This window comes from Gambusia affinis, linkage group LG15, assembly GCF_019740435.1.
Source record: "Gambusia affinis linkage group LG15, SWU_Gaff_1.0, whole genome shotgun sequence".
NCBI lineage: Eukaryota > Metazoa > Chordata > Actinopteri > Cyprinodontiformes > Poeciliidae > Gambusia > Gambusia affinis.
The window spans coordinates 19101033-19116758 of NC_057882.1; the positions used below are offsets into that span (position 1 = coordinate 19101033).

Sequence of the window (15726 nt, forward strand, 5' to 3'; positions counted from 1 at the left end):
CGCACAGTCACTTGGTTGAGTAATTTTAAACTGATTACTGGTCTGATAATATTTGCTTTGGAGAAGTTCCTTATTGTTTTTATTTCAAACGCAAAGTCGGCATTACAAGTTGAAACTGGGGACAGTCAGGAGTTGCTCCCATTTTCCCATTATCTTAGAAACAATCCTTGTTTTAAATATCCAAGGATAATAATAATGTCTTTAACAAATAACTTTTGAATGCGAACCATGTGCAACAGTACAATAAAATCAAATACTGTCTGTCTTACTTCCACTTTTGTTTCCTTCTGACCGTGCTTGTCAGCAACTTTTCTCCGCTCTGCTATTTCTGTGCTCCCTGAATATTCGATTTTCTTGCAACCATTACACAACAAAGTGCTCAAAGTCACAGAAATATCGCAGTCCAGATCATCCCAACATTACGGTCTTTGTGCTACTAACTTGGAATCTGAAGAGCCTGTCTCTTATGATAAACATCAGGCTTTAACAAAGGTGATTCACTGGGATGTGCTGTGGTGGCGGAGGGGTTAAGCACAACCCACATAGGGAGTTCTTAGGCCTCCTTATGTCATAGGTTCAATTCCCAGCCTGGCGACCTTTGCTGCATGTTTTCCCCCTCTCTCATTGCCCACTTTCCTGTCAATTATCTATCAAATAAAGGCCACTAGAGCCAATTAAACCTTAAAAATAAAAGAGCAAAGGTGATTTACAGCCTGGCGACAGCTGGCTGTAAAATGATTTCTTTAACAATTCCCTCAGGAGCAAATAGTCACTGATAAATAGGGGCTCGGTCGTCATCTTAACTTTTTCACCTGGTGTACTCAGTGGATAAACTAATGGAAATCCCCCCCACATTAAACATGCAGAATAAAAAGGAAATCATCTCAAGTTTTTCCCCCTCATCAGCTGTTTAAGACAGTGGGCTGACAGAACCATGGAACCAGCCATTTTAATTTAAACAGTTAATAATAAAGTGGGTTCTTTGGAAATATCTCTAATTTTAAAACACATGCACAGGGATGGCCGTTACAGTAGAAGAGTGTTCTTATTTGGAATAATTGTGTTTTGAAACTAATGTCTTCAGCAACTTCTAAAGTCAGTGTGACTGAAAATGAAACGACCTCTGACAGGTTCAGTATCAGGGCAGATAATATCACTGACAGCCAGAGGTCGCTATTGCTTTTCACATCACAAGTACGTCTCCAGTAACACTCAGGTCCAAGTAAAGACCTGTAAGCCCCAAACTCAAGACAGGCAACTCTCGAGTCAAATCCTAAACTTGAGTGGATCCACCGCCTGTGTTTGGGTTTTTATTTCAAGACACAAAGACTTGGAGTGTAGATATAATAATAACATAAACAGGAAAATCATAAAATTTTAATGAAAAAAATACTGGAAATTTTACCAATTAATTTTATTATTGGGACATTTTCAGATTGCAGTGCTAACTGTTATAATTAATTGCCAATTTATTATTTCAGGTTATAAATAATGTCTAAATAAAAACTTGAAATTCCATAAATACGTATAAAAGTGATTCTTCAGGTCCCATGACTCAATTAGCTTTCAAGAAACATCTTCGTTTTTAAGATAACAATAACCACACTTAAGTTGTTATATTAACTAGTAATAAAAAATGGAGCATATTATTGAATTAGCCAGCAAGGCTATTGGAGTTGAACAGGCATCTGCAGCCGAGCTGAACATTGAGCTGATATTTTTTAAAAAGAAGGATGAAATTCTTGAGGCTTCGTCACATCCTCTGTTACTGAAGTTTGTCAGTGGCAATAGCAGAAAAATCTGGAAAATTTACTCTTTTAATTCACCCCACTGCACATTTATACAACATCTATAAATGTTTTTTTGGGGGGGGGTATCTGTTGTGTATGATTTTAGTTAAAGTTATCTGATTTCTTATCATGATTGATAGTCCATATGTTTTACTTGAATTGCTGTTTGATCACTTTGTAATGGAGTAAGAAAATTAATTAATCTTCATCACTTGTGTTAGTTCTGCAGTTTGTGGGTGGTTGCTACAAACTGCCTGAAAATTTTAAAAACTTAAAAAACTGACCAATTTCAGAAATGCAAAATAAACACTTTGTCATATACATTAGACCAGGGTCGTACTGGGACTCATCTTCAGCCTTCAATTCTTATGGTGCCCACACAAGATGCTGCCCTGGGCGTTTGCCCATTTCAGCCATATTAGAAACCACCACTGAACGACTGCACACAGGTTCATGTTAAAAACAAATTTTAAAAAGGCCCAAATATTAGATCGGTCAGTGGGATTTCCCCAGAACCTTCTGATTATCAAATCCAGATCTGCATTGGTCTCTGTGAATACAAATAAATGTATTTAATAAGTAAGCTGTAACATAAATTTTGCATGAGAAATTTAGAAAGCAACAAACAACATCCCATCCTAACCAACCCAATTTTTTTTTTAAAGTAAAAGATGCTCTCTGTTTCAGCGCATTTTGAGTTGACCTTATGATCCAATTCATTGCCATACATTTGTGGCAGCTCTGGCATTCTGTACAATGTTAATACAACAATTGGCAACGCTCACATCAATGTCTATGCAACTGCAAAAGGATCAGTCTTAGTTAGTTAAATGTGTGTTACTAAATTGCTACTAAAAGTTTCTTAATATTGTTGCATAGTCAGGGGCCCCTGAAAGACAAGGGGCCCTCCGCAATTTTTTTTCTTTTCTTCATAGAAATAGAAGAAAAATCGGGGCCCTGTCAATTACAAAATTAATTCTATCGTCTTTTTCTAATTGTTTTTATCAGGAAAAATTAAATGTTACCCCATCTAGACCAAAAAGCTCACATCATGAACCCCCCTGGATCTGCATGAAATGGTTCGTTCCTGCTTGCAGCGCTTGACGGTGTTCAGCAGCAGGCAGGAGAAAACAAGAACGGCTATGGCAGTTACTATACTGCTAAGAAAAATAATAAAGTCAGGTTTTCAAAAGGAGAGAGAGAGAAAAAAGACAAGAGGGTCAATTTGTAGCCCAGATTTTCTCCAAGAGAGGTGGATAGCTAAACCTGCTGAATACCTCTGGCTAAAACTATGCTAAATGGTATCAACCATTTAGCATAGTTAGCGTAGCTACAGACTACTGTTTGCCTCCATTTCACTAGCATTTAAAGAACAATGGAAAACAAATCAACCAACATATTCATATATTTAACTTGTAGCTGTTACCACACTTAACAACAAATGAGTCAGACAGCAGCAGCTCCAATCCCTCCTCCCTCTCCCAGTGAAAACGGTGAACAATACTGTGTTCAGTGAGAAGCTAGTTAGCATCATTCCAGGGAGTCTATGTAGATTTTTCCTGCCTCACTGCTCTTTTTACAGTCACACAACAAAACAATATATTTATTAATGACAGAAATTCAAACAAACAAAATTACAATAAAAAACAGCCTCTTGTCAGTCCAGATAGTCCTGCCTTAGGTTGCATTTAAATTATTTATGTGTTGCCACGTCCCTCCTGACCCGTCCCCTCCTAAGTGAAATTAAAGCTGAAGTACACAACTTTTATTAACAAAAAGTACAGATTTGTTAAGACTGTCAATATGTTGAGATATTATCTGAGAACAATTTAATTCCTCTGCCTTCTCCCAGTGTCTCTAGAAACAACCAATCAGAGGCAGGAGGTGGGTTTTAGCGCTGTCAATCACAATCTAGCCTCATGGAGGAGCTGGAGGATATTCATCTTCTCACAGATGATCTGTCTCATAACAAACTGTCATGACAAGAAAGCAAGGCACTTGCATGCGTTTGAAATTGTGCTGCTTTTTATGGGTCAAATAGACTCAAGAAATTGTAACAGCTGGTGGACCCAATAAATTTTTTTGTCAAGGGGCCCAAGTTCCCTGGCTTATGTTTTGTTTGGTTGTACAGATTTTTCTTTTTTTTTTTTCATTCTTTCATTTCGGGCTCGCCTCCCTCTGCTGGGTGAAAAGGCTTCACCACCACTGGCTTGTTCTCCTGTTTTCATAGGAAGCAAAATGAAAGCAGTTAAACAACACAGGGAGTTCAAAATTCCAGTTGCAGCGACAGGAAGAGGGAATGCCGATAAAAGGCCAGAGGTATTCAGCAGGTTGATTTATGTTACAGGTACAGTTCAGTTGTAACATGTTATGTTTGGTATTGGATATAAAGTATTTTCAAAGCAAACAACTCAAATCTTGAGGAAGTCAAAAGTCATTGGTGTAAAAGTGCAAGTCAATATTAAGTCTTGTGATTTCCTCAAGTCAAGTCTAAAGTTATTAAACTTGTGACTCAAACTTGTAATTTCATTCCAAGTTCCATGAGTCAAGTTAACGCCTCTGCAAAGTAGTAAAATGTGAAATCACTTGATTAGTCTACCGATTCTGTTTTAGAAACGTCATCTGTGCTAAGTGTTAATGTTTTTGGTATGATGGGAAAGTCAAAATAGCTGTAAATATTTTATATATTATGTTTACAAGGATCAATATTTCAGACTAAATTTAATTGAACTTTTATCCAAGTTTGCATATTTGTGTTGAACTGATACAAAGAAATTGTTTCATCTTATAGAAAGTCATTAAACAATCAGAATCAGATATTTGATCATAACACATTTATTTCATTTAGATGACCTGGTGAATGAAAACATGTAAACACGTACAACTCGAATTTGGGTATAACATGTCTGGGGATCAACATTATAGTTGATGCATGGTCATGTATTTTTCATGAAGAAATTGGTTGGTTTCAAATGATAATTGATTTTACAAAAATACACAAAACAGCATTTCTTATTGTGTAATTCTATTTGTAATATTACTTTGTTGAGGCAGACAAAAGGCTCTCACATTAGTACAAGGAATGTAATAAATGAACTTGTAAAAAGCAAATAACACAAAAAAGGACTGTCCAAATAATCTAAATAAATTACAATAAAAATAAAGTTAGAATAACTTAAAAAATAATTTTGGCATAAAACCCAGAATACATTAACATTATAAATAAACATTAACAAAATAAAAAAAAACATACACTTAGAGGAAAGGCTCATTATTTACCTGAAACTACAACACAACGGCATAAATAGGTCCTATTATTGTTATTATTAATATTATTATTATAAATTATGGATGTAATTTTGGCATTAATTGAACCTTCCTTGGTTTTCTTCAAAAGCTGATCTAATAGTTGTTGCAGGGCAGGAAGTAGTTGTTTCTCAGCAGACGCAGCATCTGCCCCGTCCTCAACCTGAACTCGTACATGTAGGGACCACTGTAGAGGTAGGTGTAACCTGCAGAGCACAGATGATATGTGTTAGTGAGGAAAAAGGAACTAGATTGGACAGAATCACTGCAGTCATTTAGTCATTTCATTAATCATGTGCTTTTGGAAGCAACTCACCTCTGTGCTGTAAAGCTGCTGTCACCTTCCTGGTCATTCCAGAGAAGGTTTCATCAACTCGCTTTGGGAATCCTGAGTCCATCGTCTTTGTAGTCTCATCATAGCTGAAAAGAATAAGATAAAATATGATAATTATTTCTTATTAAAATGCAGGAAAGAATGTTGCTTGGAAAAGGAGAACAGACTCCCAAGTTTCTTGGACTTTACTTCAAGTTCACAAAATTCACCACTGATTTCTGGTCTTTCTTGAACACACCTGTAGTAATTGCTGCCAACGAAGAACAGAGTCTTGCCAGTCTCTGGGTCATTGAGGGCCGCATCGACTTTCTTAATGTCCTTCGGCAAACCAAAGCTGGAAATCGATTTGGGATAATCCTGTACCAGATCATAGCCACTGAAAGCCCAAACTTGACGACCTGTCAAGAAAAAGTTTAAAGTAGTTATTTGGGTGAAGGTATTTGAGTAGTGTATAAAAATACCATCAGTCAACAAAGACAGAAATCAAATACCTTTAAAGAGAAAGACTCTGTCTGACTGCTGACTCTCGTAAGCAGCATCAACACTTTCAGGGGCGTCGGGCCAGAAGTTTGCTATGAGAGTTTGCTCAGGGCTGTTACTCTGGGGGTAGATTCGCCAGAAGAATCTGAAAAAAGACAGAGAAACTTAAAACACATCGTGGAGCCGTTTTTTTGCAAGATAAATAGTTGACTCCAGCTGGCGTTATTGGAGACTTAAGTTTCTACTCTACCCGTTCTTGAAGAACAGCATCTCTCCTCGTAGTGTGGCAACAGCATCCAAGACCAGGGAGGAATCACAGGCATCAGGAGTGGGGGCAGCAGTTGGTCCAGGAGGAATTGGATCCTCGTTTTTGCCTGAAAAAATAGATGGTATATAACATCACACCTCAAGAATTATGGAGAGATCCTTGAACAATTTTAGTCTAAGCTAGTTTGTTCAAACATGGATTTTATGATACTAACCATAAAGCGACTGGATGCCTCGGACATCATCTTGTGGCAGAACAAACGTGTCTGGGTTTTTGTATGAGTACACAGGGGCCATGAGAGCACCAGGGTCGTTAGAGTGGGACAAACCCAGAGAGTGGCCAAACTCATGGGCTGCAACCAGGAAGAGGACGTAGCCTAGAAAACGGAGGATGAGTTACACCTCTTGTAGTTTAAATGAGGTAGGAAGGGCTGAGAAAGTCACTGACAATGTAAAGAACAAACCTACCTCTGTTAGAGCGGAAGGTGAAGGTCTCATCTTCATCAAAATGGGCGTCTCCTCCGATACCAGTAGAAGGAGCGAAAGCATGGGCAAGAGTACCGTCAGGGCCGTCAAAGGGGTAAAAATCACCATGTGCTGTTAGAAAGGACATTTTCATTAAGATTGAAACAATCAATGACATCCAAACAGAAAGCATAAAAAAAGAGTTTGATACTCACCACCACGACCAAAGGAGATCATGATGTCTGCTATGCCACTGTAAATCCTTGTGAATCTGAGGGGAGTAACCTTGGCCCAAACCTGAAGAGCTTTCTCAATGGATTCATCTACCTCTGCTGCAGACATGTCTGGTGTGTAGTTCTCTATCCTGAAGAAAGGAGAAAAATGTTCCACATTAAACCACAGACAGCATCTGTGATTGTACACATCACTGAATAGGTGATCTTCTGAGATCTCTCACCTGTATGTGAGGTCATTCTTGCCCCACTTCAGATTGTTTCCAAAAGTGGAGAACTGAGAAACGTCTACGTCTGGGACGCCACAGCGTGGCTTCTTCATCATGGCCAAGGTGTCAGCATCCAGGTTCCCTGTGATCTGAAGGCCAAAGAATTTTTGCATCTCCATCAGCTTCTTAGACACTGAGCTGATGCCACTTCTGAACGATGGACCTCTTTCCTCTGTCAGGTTGAAAAATCTCTTCAGATAGTCCTGGTGGAGAGAAAGAACAGAGAGGCTTCAGTCTGCTGCTCTCCATGTGCAAGTCAACACATCATTTGTTGAATTAAAAGAGCATTTAAGTTTCTTACTACCCAGTACGTTCAATACACATCAAATGCACATACCTCTGCAAACTGCTCATCCTGCTGTGTGGGCTGCGACACCGGCATGCAGAACACTGCAGCCGAAAGGCTCAGGAGAAAACTCAGCGTGAACGTCTTCATGTTTCCTTGTTGAACTCAACTTGTGTCTCTCAACTGGAGGGAGCCCTTATAAAGGGCCTGGACAGGGTGTGTTGAGCAACTACATACTGGAGAGAGTGACTCTTGACTCCTTTTATGGGTAGCAGAGGAAGTTTACAGCTGATTGTTCACCCGACACAAAATATTCCCAAAACAAGACACTGTAATTATGACGTGCTCTGTATTGTTGCCACATGCACCTTGGGAAGACTTTTCATGCATCGTATAAAGTAATAAATATTGTAAAGAAGTATATAACGCTGTAAAGTTTCTGATACTGGTGCTTATATATTTTACCAGTATGTGAAAGGATTGTTAAAAAATATAGATTTGTTTTGATTGAATAATTTGATGATGTCACATAGAAAAAAATGTGTATTACAAACAATTTTAACGTCACCTGTCTTCATAAACCGATTTCAATAAATTAAAGTTCTGAATTAATTAATTTCAATAAAAAAATCTCAGTTATAAAAAATGACTAATAAATGAACAAGAGCTAGCTTCCGCAACCGAGGATTGCCACCCATCACACAATGCACCCGACCCCTTTGGCCTCTCACGGGTGGTGGGCCCATGGGACGGGGGGGCCCATGTTTCCTCTTTGGGCTGAGCCCGGCTGGGCTCCATGGGTAAAAGCCCGGCCACCAGACGCTCGCTGTTGTGCCCCCCCTCCAGGCCTGGCTCCAGAGTGTCCGGGCGAGGGAACGCAGAGTCCAAAGTTTTATTCATCATTGCGGTCTTCGGGCTGAACTTTGTCTGGCCCTTCACCTAAGACCTGTCTGCCTTGGGGTACCCTACCAGGGGCATGGAGCCCCAGACAGCATAGCTCCCAGGATCATTGGGGCACTCAAACCCCTCCACCGCGATAAGGTGGCAGCCCAAGGAGAGGGTTTTTGAGTTTTGTTTTAGGCTAAAATAATTTGATTGGTTGTTGAACTTCGCTCTTAGGGGATTCAACATTTGCCAATTTTTTTTTAAACATAGAAATGGACGAATGTGCCGTGTGGTTCTACTTATTTTCAAACAACTGCATTTGATTGTGGCTTCCAAATTAATATTTTGGTATCACGTTGATACTATTATGTTCAGATCATAAATCTGCAGACATGATTAATTCTATTGCAACTTTGATTGTGGAAGAACTCTTAGGTGACATCCGCTGATTCATAGGAAATCTAAACTCTGGCAGGTTAGGGAGCTTTGTGAGTCAGCATATAGATTTACTGTCCACTCCCATAGACCTTTATTAAACTAGAACCCGTATGTTCAGCATTATGAATGGAAAGCTACATTCTGTCAACAGTTGCGCAACACAGGATGCAGAGAGGAACTATAATGACTGATAAGCAATGTGCCATCTACAAGAATTTGCTCAACAGCAGTGATTGCAGATACATTAAAAATGCGTAACAGTATGAAAAACACACATATTATTGCATTAATCATAAACATAATTAAGCTTTTCTACATTACAGGCACTGTTCACAATAATCTCAATGTAGATATCATTTCTTTTAGTTACATATCTAATACAAATATTGTTCTCATTCCTTTTATTCAACAGTTGTTGGAAATCTTAAAACTTAAAATACATAAAGTGCAAGAAAATTACCCAAAACAACAAAAAAAAACATTTTTAATTTGCAAATAGCTTCAATAGATTGTATAAATTCTCTTTCTTTCAACACTATTAGACCCTGAGGCGTTACTTTTACTTGCTTGCAGTATTTATTAGTTTCCCAGTGTTGCTAACATTGTGGTTATTGCTAGAAAGATCCGGTTCCTCGTGAATATACACCCTCTACAATGTCATCATCAGGCTATTTCATCATCAGAGAACGTGATGCAAGTATGTATGCCATGTGATGCAGAAAATCAAGAATCCAAAACGAGGTTCAGACGCAGTGCTTCAGAAAAACACTCACAACCTGTAGTTGCTTCCACATTTTGTCAAGTTGCAGCCATAAACCTTATGGAGGGTTTCTGAGACTTCAAGTAGGAGACCAGTACAATTTAGTGAATAATTGTAAGATGGAAGGAAATAGAAGCATTCACGGTTTTCAAAATGTATTTATTTATTAAACACTCTGTATAAACAATGTGTCATGCTTTTGTCTTCTCCTCTACCCCATTTCTTCTGGTTCTCCTGAATACAGTTTGGTGTAAGGGACTGAACTTATGCTCAAACCAGTTGCAGTGAGGTAATTAGTAAACAGAGTCCAGCTGTATGTAATTTAGTAGGAATGCAGCTGCTCTCTGAAGGCCTCAAGCATTTGTTAGGGATCATTAGATATTTAGCAGTTATTCTCCACATGCACATTGTTTCTATGTTCCTGCTTCTCCAGGGCCTGTCAGTGGAAGCCAGTGGTACAGGTGCTTACTTTCAGAGCTTACTTTCAAAAAGGTGTGTGCAATATAAGACACAGTACAAAGCTTGTTTCTGCGGCATAACAATGTACAACAAAAAAAGTTGCAGTTTTCCCCAAAATGGCAATTAAAAGCAAGTGTCTCCAAACTCATCTCTGTTAAATTCCCAGCCTTAAGGCAGTGATGCAAGTTCTGTCAGGCAGTTACAAATAATGCAGAAATCTGTCATTGTGTCGTTGAGCAAGACTCTTCAGCCGCCTCGCCTGCTGGTGGTGGTCAGAGGGCTGAGTGGCACCTGTGCACGGCAGCCTAGCCTCAGTCAGACTATCAGACTGCACCAGACTACTATCCATATTCATAAACTGCCACCATCGACGAATGAGTGAATGACCGAAATGTGAAAAGTAAATTTTTCAATTGTGATTTCAATTCAAAGTCACAATTGAAAAGTTGTGACTTCAATTCAAGTTGGGGCCCTCTGGACTTTTAAGTGCTGTGCAAGTACAGAACATTTACCAAACTCAGGTGTGGGCACCACAAGTCAGCGGATCAACTTTGATCCTTTAAGATGTTTTTATTTCAAGCAAATAATTTCAAATTATAACACTGACATGTGTGACAATACATCAAATGGTTTTTTTTCCCCCCAATATCATTCCCTTAAGATGGTTAAGTTATACAGATTTATTCATACACTCAAAGAGGAATCCACATTCATGCAGCTAAACTGACAGAAAATGGCTAAACAATTGAACAGTCTAAATAATCAAAATAAACTGTAATAAACATAAATATAGTAGGGGTGTAGCGATACAATAATCTCACAATACGATACGATATCTGGATCACGATACGATATGTATCACGATATTTGGCAAACCATACAATTCGATGCACTTTTCCAATTTTCTGAAAGATTTTAGAGTGATTTTAGAGACATTTTGTGTTCCATAAACTTGGATTTAATTAACTCAAAACTGATTATAAGCACCAACTACAATACCTGACTCTGATTGGACAGAGTCTAACAGTCTACAGCTGTACAAAATGAACCAAAGATGCAGTGAGAAAATTAGTTTGTCATTTAATTGACGTGGATTTGACATAAAACTCAAAATTTCAACAGTGATCCAGGAGCTTAGATGGGAGATTATCAGCCTCTGTAGACTCTCAATATGCAAATGATGGCACCTATGTTTTTCTTTTTCTTTTGGCCACACTGTGGATGCATGTTGGAATAAAAAAAAAGTCTTTTGGACTATAGAGAAAAGGCTTTTCTACCTCGTCTCCTGGAGTTAGCCGTGTTTACTGTTAGCTGTTTACTACTAGCTGCTGGGGGAGTAGCTCTGCATTACCCCGTAGTGATCGACTCCTTACAGATGCGCAGCAACGCTGTTCCCCTGCTTGGATCTCTGAGTAGCTACCTTTCAGACTGCCAGGATCTCATCGTACTCTAATAAATATGATCGATCTGACATCGTCATCATGGCAATCCTTTCACAAAACCGGAAAAAACGGTTTTTGACATTTCTCTGACATTCAGAAAAATATGGTTTATTTATTTTAGCATACCTCCGGTTTTACTTGGCCTATTAACACAATTTAAAAACTGGTGTGTAGTTTATAATGGGCACTTTAAGCACAAGTTGAAAGTGAGACTGGGGAAGGCGGAGTCTTGCTGCTACGCCGTCACATGTTAAAAAGACGGTATAAGCCTATGGACCCTTATGGTTTAACGTATTGATACTCACGGATGAAAAATTTATACCTTCCGAGGGTGGAAAAAATTTATAAATATTGTAGAATCAATATAACTATACAGCCCTAAAAGACAGGGTAATTAAAAAAAAATCAAGTCAATATAAAAATATAAACTTTATAGAATAAGGTTCATTATTTACCTAAACTATGGTACAAAACAATGGCATGAAAAGGTTTTACTGTTATAAATTATGGATGTAATTTTGGCATTAATTGACCCTTCCTTGGTTTTCTTCAAAAGCTGATCTAATAGTTGTTGCAGGGCAGGAAGTAGTTGTTTCTCAGCAGACGCAGCATCTGCCCCGAGCTGAACTCGTACATGTAGGGACCACTGTAGAGGTAGGTGAAACCTGCAGAGCAGAGATGATAAGTGTTAGTGAGGAAAAAGGAACTGGATTGGACAGAATCACTGCAGTCATTTAGTCACTTCATTAATCACGTGCTTTTGGAAGCAACTCACCTCTGTGCTGTAAAGCTGCTGTCACCTTCCTGGTCATTCCAGAGAAGGTTTCATCAACTCGCTTTGGGAATCCTGAGTCCATCGTCTTTGTAGTCTCATCATAGCTGAAAAGGAAGAAACAGAGAGAATAAGTATTTCTCCTCAAAACAGCAGGAAACACTTTGGTTGTGTGCAAACTACGAAAAAAAAGAATCCAAGAGAAGAAAATGGACAGCAAACTCTGTTGGACTGCTCTTCAAATGTAAACATTTCACCATTCATTTCTGGTCTTTCTTGAACACACCTGTAGTAATTGCTGCCAACGAAGAACAGAGTCTTGCCAGTCTCTGGGTCATTGAGGGCCGCATCAACTTTCTTAATGTCCTTCGGCAAACCAAAGCTGGAAATCGATTTGGGATAATCGCCTACCAGATCATAGCCACTGAAAGCCCAAACTTGACGACCTGTCAAGAAAAAGTTATTTTCGTGAAGCTACTTGGGTAACATATAAAAATGCAATCAATTAACAGAGATATCAAATACCTTTAAAGTAAAAGACCCTGTCTGACTGCTGACTCTCGTAAGCAGCATCAACACTTTCGGGGGCGTCGGGCCAGAAGTTTGTTATGAGAGTTTGCTGAAGGGTGTCGCTCTGGGGGTGGATACGCCAGAAGAAGCTGAGAAAAGACAGAGAGAAACTAAAGCTACATCTTGGAGCCGATTTTTTGAAAGGTCAATTGTTGACTCCAACTGGCATTATTGGATACTTAAGTTTCTACTCTACCTGTTCTTGAAGAACAGCATCTCTCCTCGTAGTGTGGCAACAGCATCCAAGACCAGGGAGGAATCACAGGCATCAGGAGTGGGGGCAGCAGTTGGTCCAGGAGGAATTGGATCCTCGTTTTTGCCTGTGTATTATAATTGAATCCCAGCAATTAATAATGGACAAGTTCAGAAAATACTTTTTTACTCTGTTGCTAGTTTGTTAAAACAAAAACAAAGTAAAATAAAATAAAAGGGCATTTTTTGGTACAAACCATAAAGCGACTGGATGCCTCTGACATCATCTTGTGGCAGAACAAAGGTATCGGGATCTCTGTATGAGTACAGAGGATACATGAGAGCACCAGGGTCTTTAGAGTGGGACAAACCCAGAGAGTGACCAAACTCATGGGCTGCAACCAGGTAGAGGACGTAGCCTAGGAAACGGAGGATGAGTTACACCTCTTGTTGGACCAATCAGGTCATAGCTGAAAGAGACTGTATAAGGAATAAACTTACCTTCAGTGGAGCGGAAGGTGAAGGTCTCATCATCGTTAAAATGTACATCTCCTCCAATGCCGGACGAAGGAGGAAAGGCGTGAGCGAGATAATTGCCAGTTTCATGAAAAGGGCTATTGTCACCGTGTGCTGTTAGAAAAAATAACTTTAATTTTGAACAAAGAAAACTTTTTTGAGAACGTCCAATAAAATAAGCATTAAAAAAAGAGTTTGATACTCACCACCACGACCAAAGGAGATCATGATGTCTGCTATGCCACTGTAAATCCTTGTGAATCTGAGGGGAGTAACCTTGGCCCAAACCTGAAGAGCTTTCTCAATGGATTCATCTACCTCTGCTGCAGACATGTCTGGTGTGTAGTTCTCTATCCTGAAGAAAGGAGAAAAATGTTCCACATTAAACCACAGACAGCATCTGTGATTGTACACATCACTGAATAGGTGATTTTCTGAGATCTCTCACCTGTATGTGAGGTCATTCTTGTCCCACTTCAGATTGTTGTCAGCAGTAGAGACCAGACTAAGAGGTTCTTCTAAAACGCCACAGCGTGGCTTCTTCGTCATGGCCAAGGTGTCAACATCCAGGTTCACTGTGATCTGAAGGCCAAAGAAGAATTTTTGCATCTCCGTCAGCTTCGTAGACACTGAACTGTCCTGGTGAAGAGAAAGAACAGAGAGGCTTCAGTCTGCTGCTCTCCATGTGCAAGTCAACATATCATTTGTTGAATTAAAAGAGCATTTAAGTTTCTTACTACCCAATACGTTCAATAAACCTCAAATGCACGTACCTCTGCAAACTGCTCATCCTGCTGTGTGGGCTGCGACACCGGCATGCAGAACACTGCAGCCAAAAGGCTCAGGAGAAAACTCAGCGTGAACATCTTCATGTTTCCTTGTTGAACTCAACCTGTGTCTCTCAACTGGAGGGAGCCCTTATAAAGGGCCTGGACAGGGTGTGTTGAGCAACTACATACTGGAGTGAGTTACACTTTTTCTGAAGAATTTTGTTCATTTGACGCAAAAGGTCCCAAAACATTTCACTATAATTATGACACATTAAATACTATCCACATGTACCATGGAAAGACCTTTCCCGTATAAAAAAAAAAGCCGTACTCCTGTTGTGTTGGTGCTGCTAAGCATGGTGAAGAAAACAAATTGATTTTGCTTAAATGGTTTATTTATATCAGATAGAAAAGATAAAGGAACAACCTTGTAGTGACCTGTAAATGGGAGTTGGGCAATGGAGTTTGAAGCTTACAGGGATGTCCTTGTACAGAGCTGTGCATGCATTATACTTCTTTTAGGAACATTCTTTAAACACAAGACACATTTGCAAGAAGTTGCAGTTGTACCAAGACACTGAGACTGCTCTGCTTTAAGCAGAGGCTAAACCTCCAGTCTGCCGGGAACAGTCAAGCTTTTACTAGTTGAGAATCAAGATTTCAGAGGTGCTATCTCTCATCCCAGCTGCTTCAAAGTGGGAACTGCTCCAGTCCAACTGGAGGGTCGTGGCCTTAAGACAAGAGAATATCATCCACAAAAAGTAAACCCTCAAGTTTCAAATACACAAACTCTCCTCCTGCTGGGACACTGGCTAGGATGCTTCTTCACCAAGGAGGCGTCCTAAACAGTGTCACAAACCACCTCAACCAGCTCCTTTTGATGCAGCGAAGCAGTGGCTCTACTTTGATTTCCTCTCAGATGGCCTTGTAGAGGAAACTCATTCCAGCAGCCTGTATGCATGATTACGTTCTTTTGGTCACTACCCAAAGTTTGTGACTGTAGATGCCTGTAGGAACGGAGATCAACTGGTAAACTGAGGCCTTCGCCTTTTGACCCAAATCTCTCTTCCCCACAACAGATCAGTACAGCGCCTGCTTCTCTGCAGATGCAGCACTAATCTGTCTATCAATCTCACGCTGCACTTTTCCATCAGTATTGAACAAGATCCAGAGATACATGAACTTCTCCCTTTACCGCAGGACCTCTATGTCAACCCAGAGAAGGCACTCCACCCTTTTCCTGCTCAAGACCATGGCTTTGGATTAGGAGGCACTGTTCCTCAGACCAGGTGCATCCCCAACAGCCCCTCATGATGATTGTCACCAATGGAAGCAGAGTTCCCTCTCTCAGATGCTGGCATTTCAGCCATGTAAAGCTGGATACAGCCTGAAGACAAGGCTTGGGCTCCCCTTGGAGGGAGGGGGGTACATGTTTTTTTTGTGACCTTGTAAAATATGTGAATGTAGCTCATTCTGGCATCCAAGCTTTAAA

At 39.8% G+C, this 15726-nt stretch overlaps 2 protein-coding genes across 2 annotated transcripts; both read right to left on the reverse strand.

Annotated features, from left to right (window-relative positions):
• Positions 1-4614: 4614 nt before the first annotated feature.
• Positions 4615-7614, reverse strand: LOC122845023 (collagenase 3-like). The gene is made up of 10 exons (XM_044140977.1): positions 7482-7614; positions 7100-7347; positions 6858-7006; positions 6646-6774; positions 6393-6554; positions 6161-6284; positions 5922-6055; positions 5669-5828; positions 5413-5516; positions 4615-5302 (listed from the first exon to the last, which is right to left on the reverse strand). Exons 1-10 carry the CDS (start codon positions 7578-7580, stop codon positions 5193-5195), a joined length of 1419 nt encoding a protein of 472 aa, XP_043996912.1. The 5' UTR covers positions 7581-7614; the 3' UTR covers positions 4615-5192.
• A 4361-nt stretch (positions 7615-11975) lies between these two features.
• LOC122845026 (collagenase 3-like) lies at positions 11976-14330 on the reverse strand. Its single transcript, XM_044140982.1, has 11 exons — positions 14238-14330; positions 14140-14196; positions 13913-14103; positions 13671-13819; positions 13450-13578; positions 13206-13367; positions 12953-13076; positions 12712-12845; positions 12473-12632; positions 12190-12293; positions 11976-12079 (listed from the first exon to the last, which is right to left on the reverse strand). The coding sequence occupies exons 1-11, from the start codon at positions 14328-14330 to the stop codon at positions 11976-11978; spliced, it is 1407 nt and encodes a 468-aa protein (XP_043996917.1).
• Positions 14331-15726: the final 1396 nt, after the last annotated feature.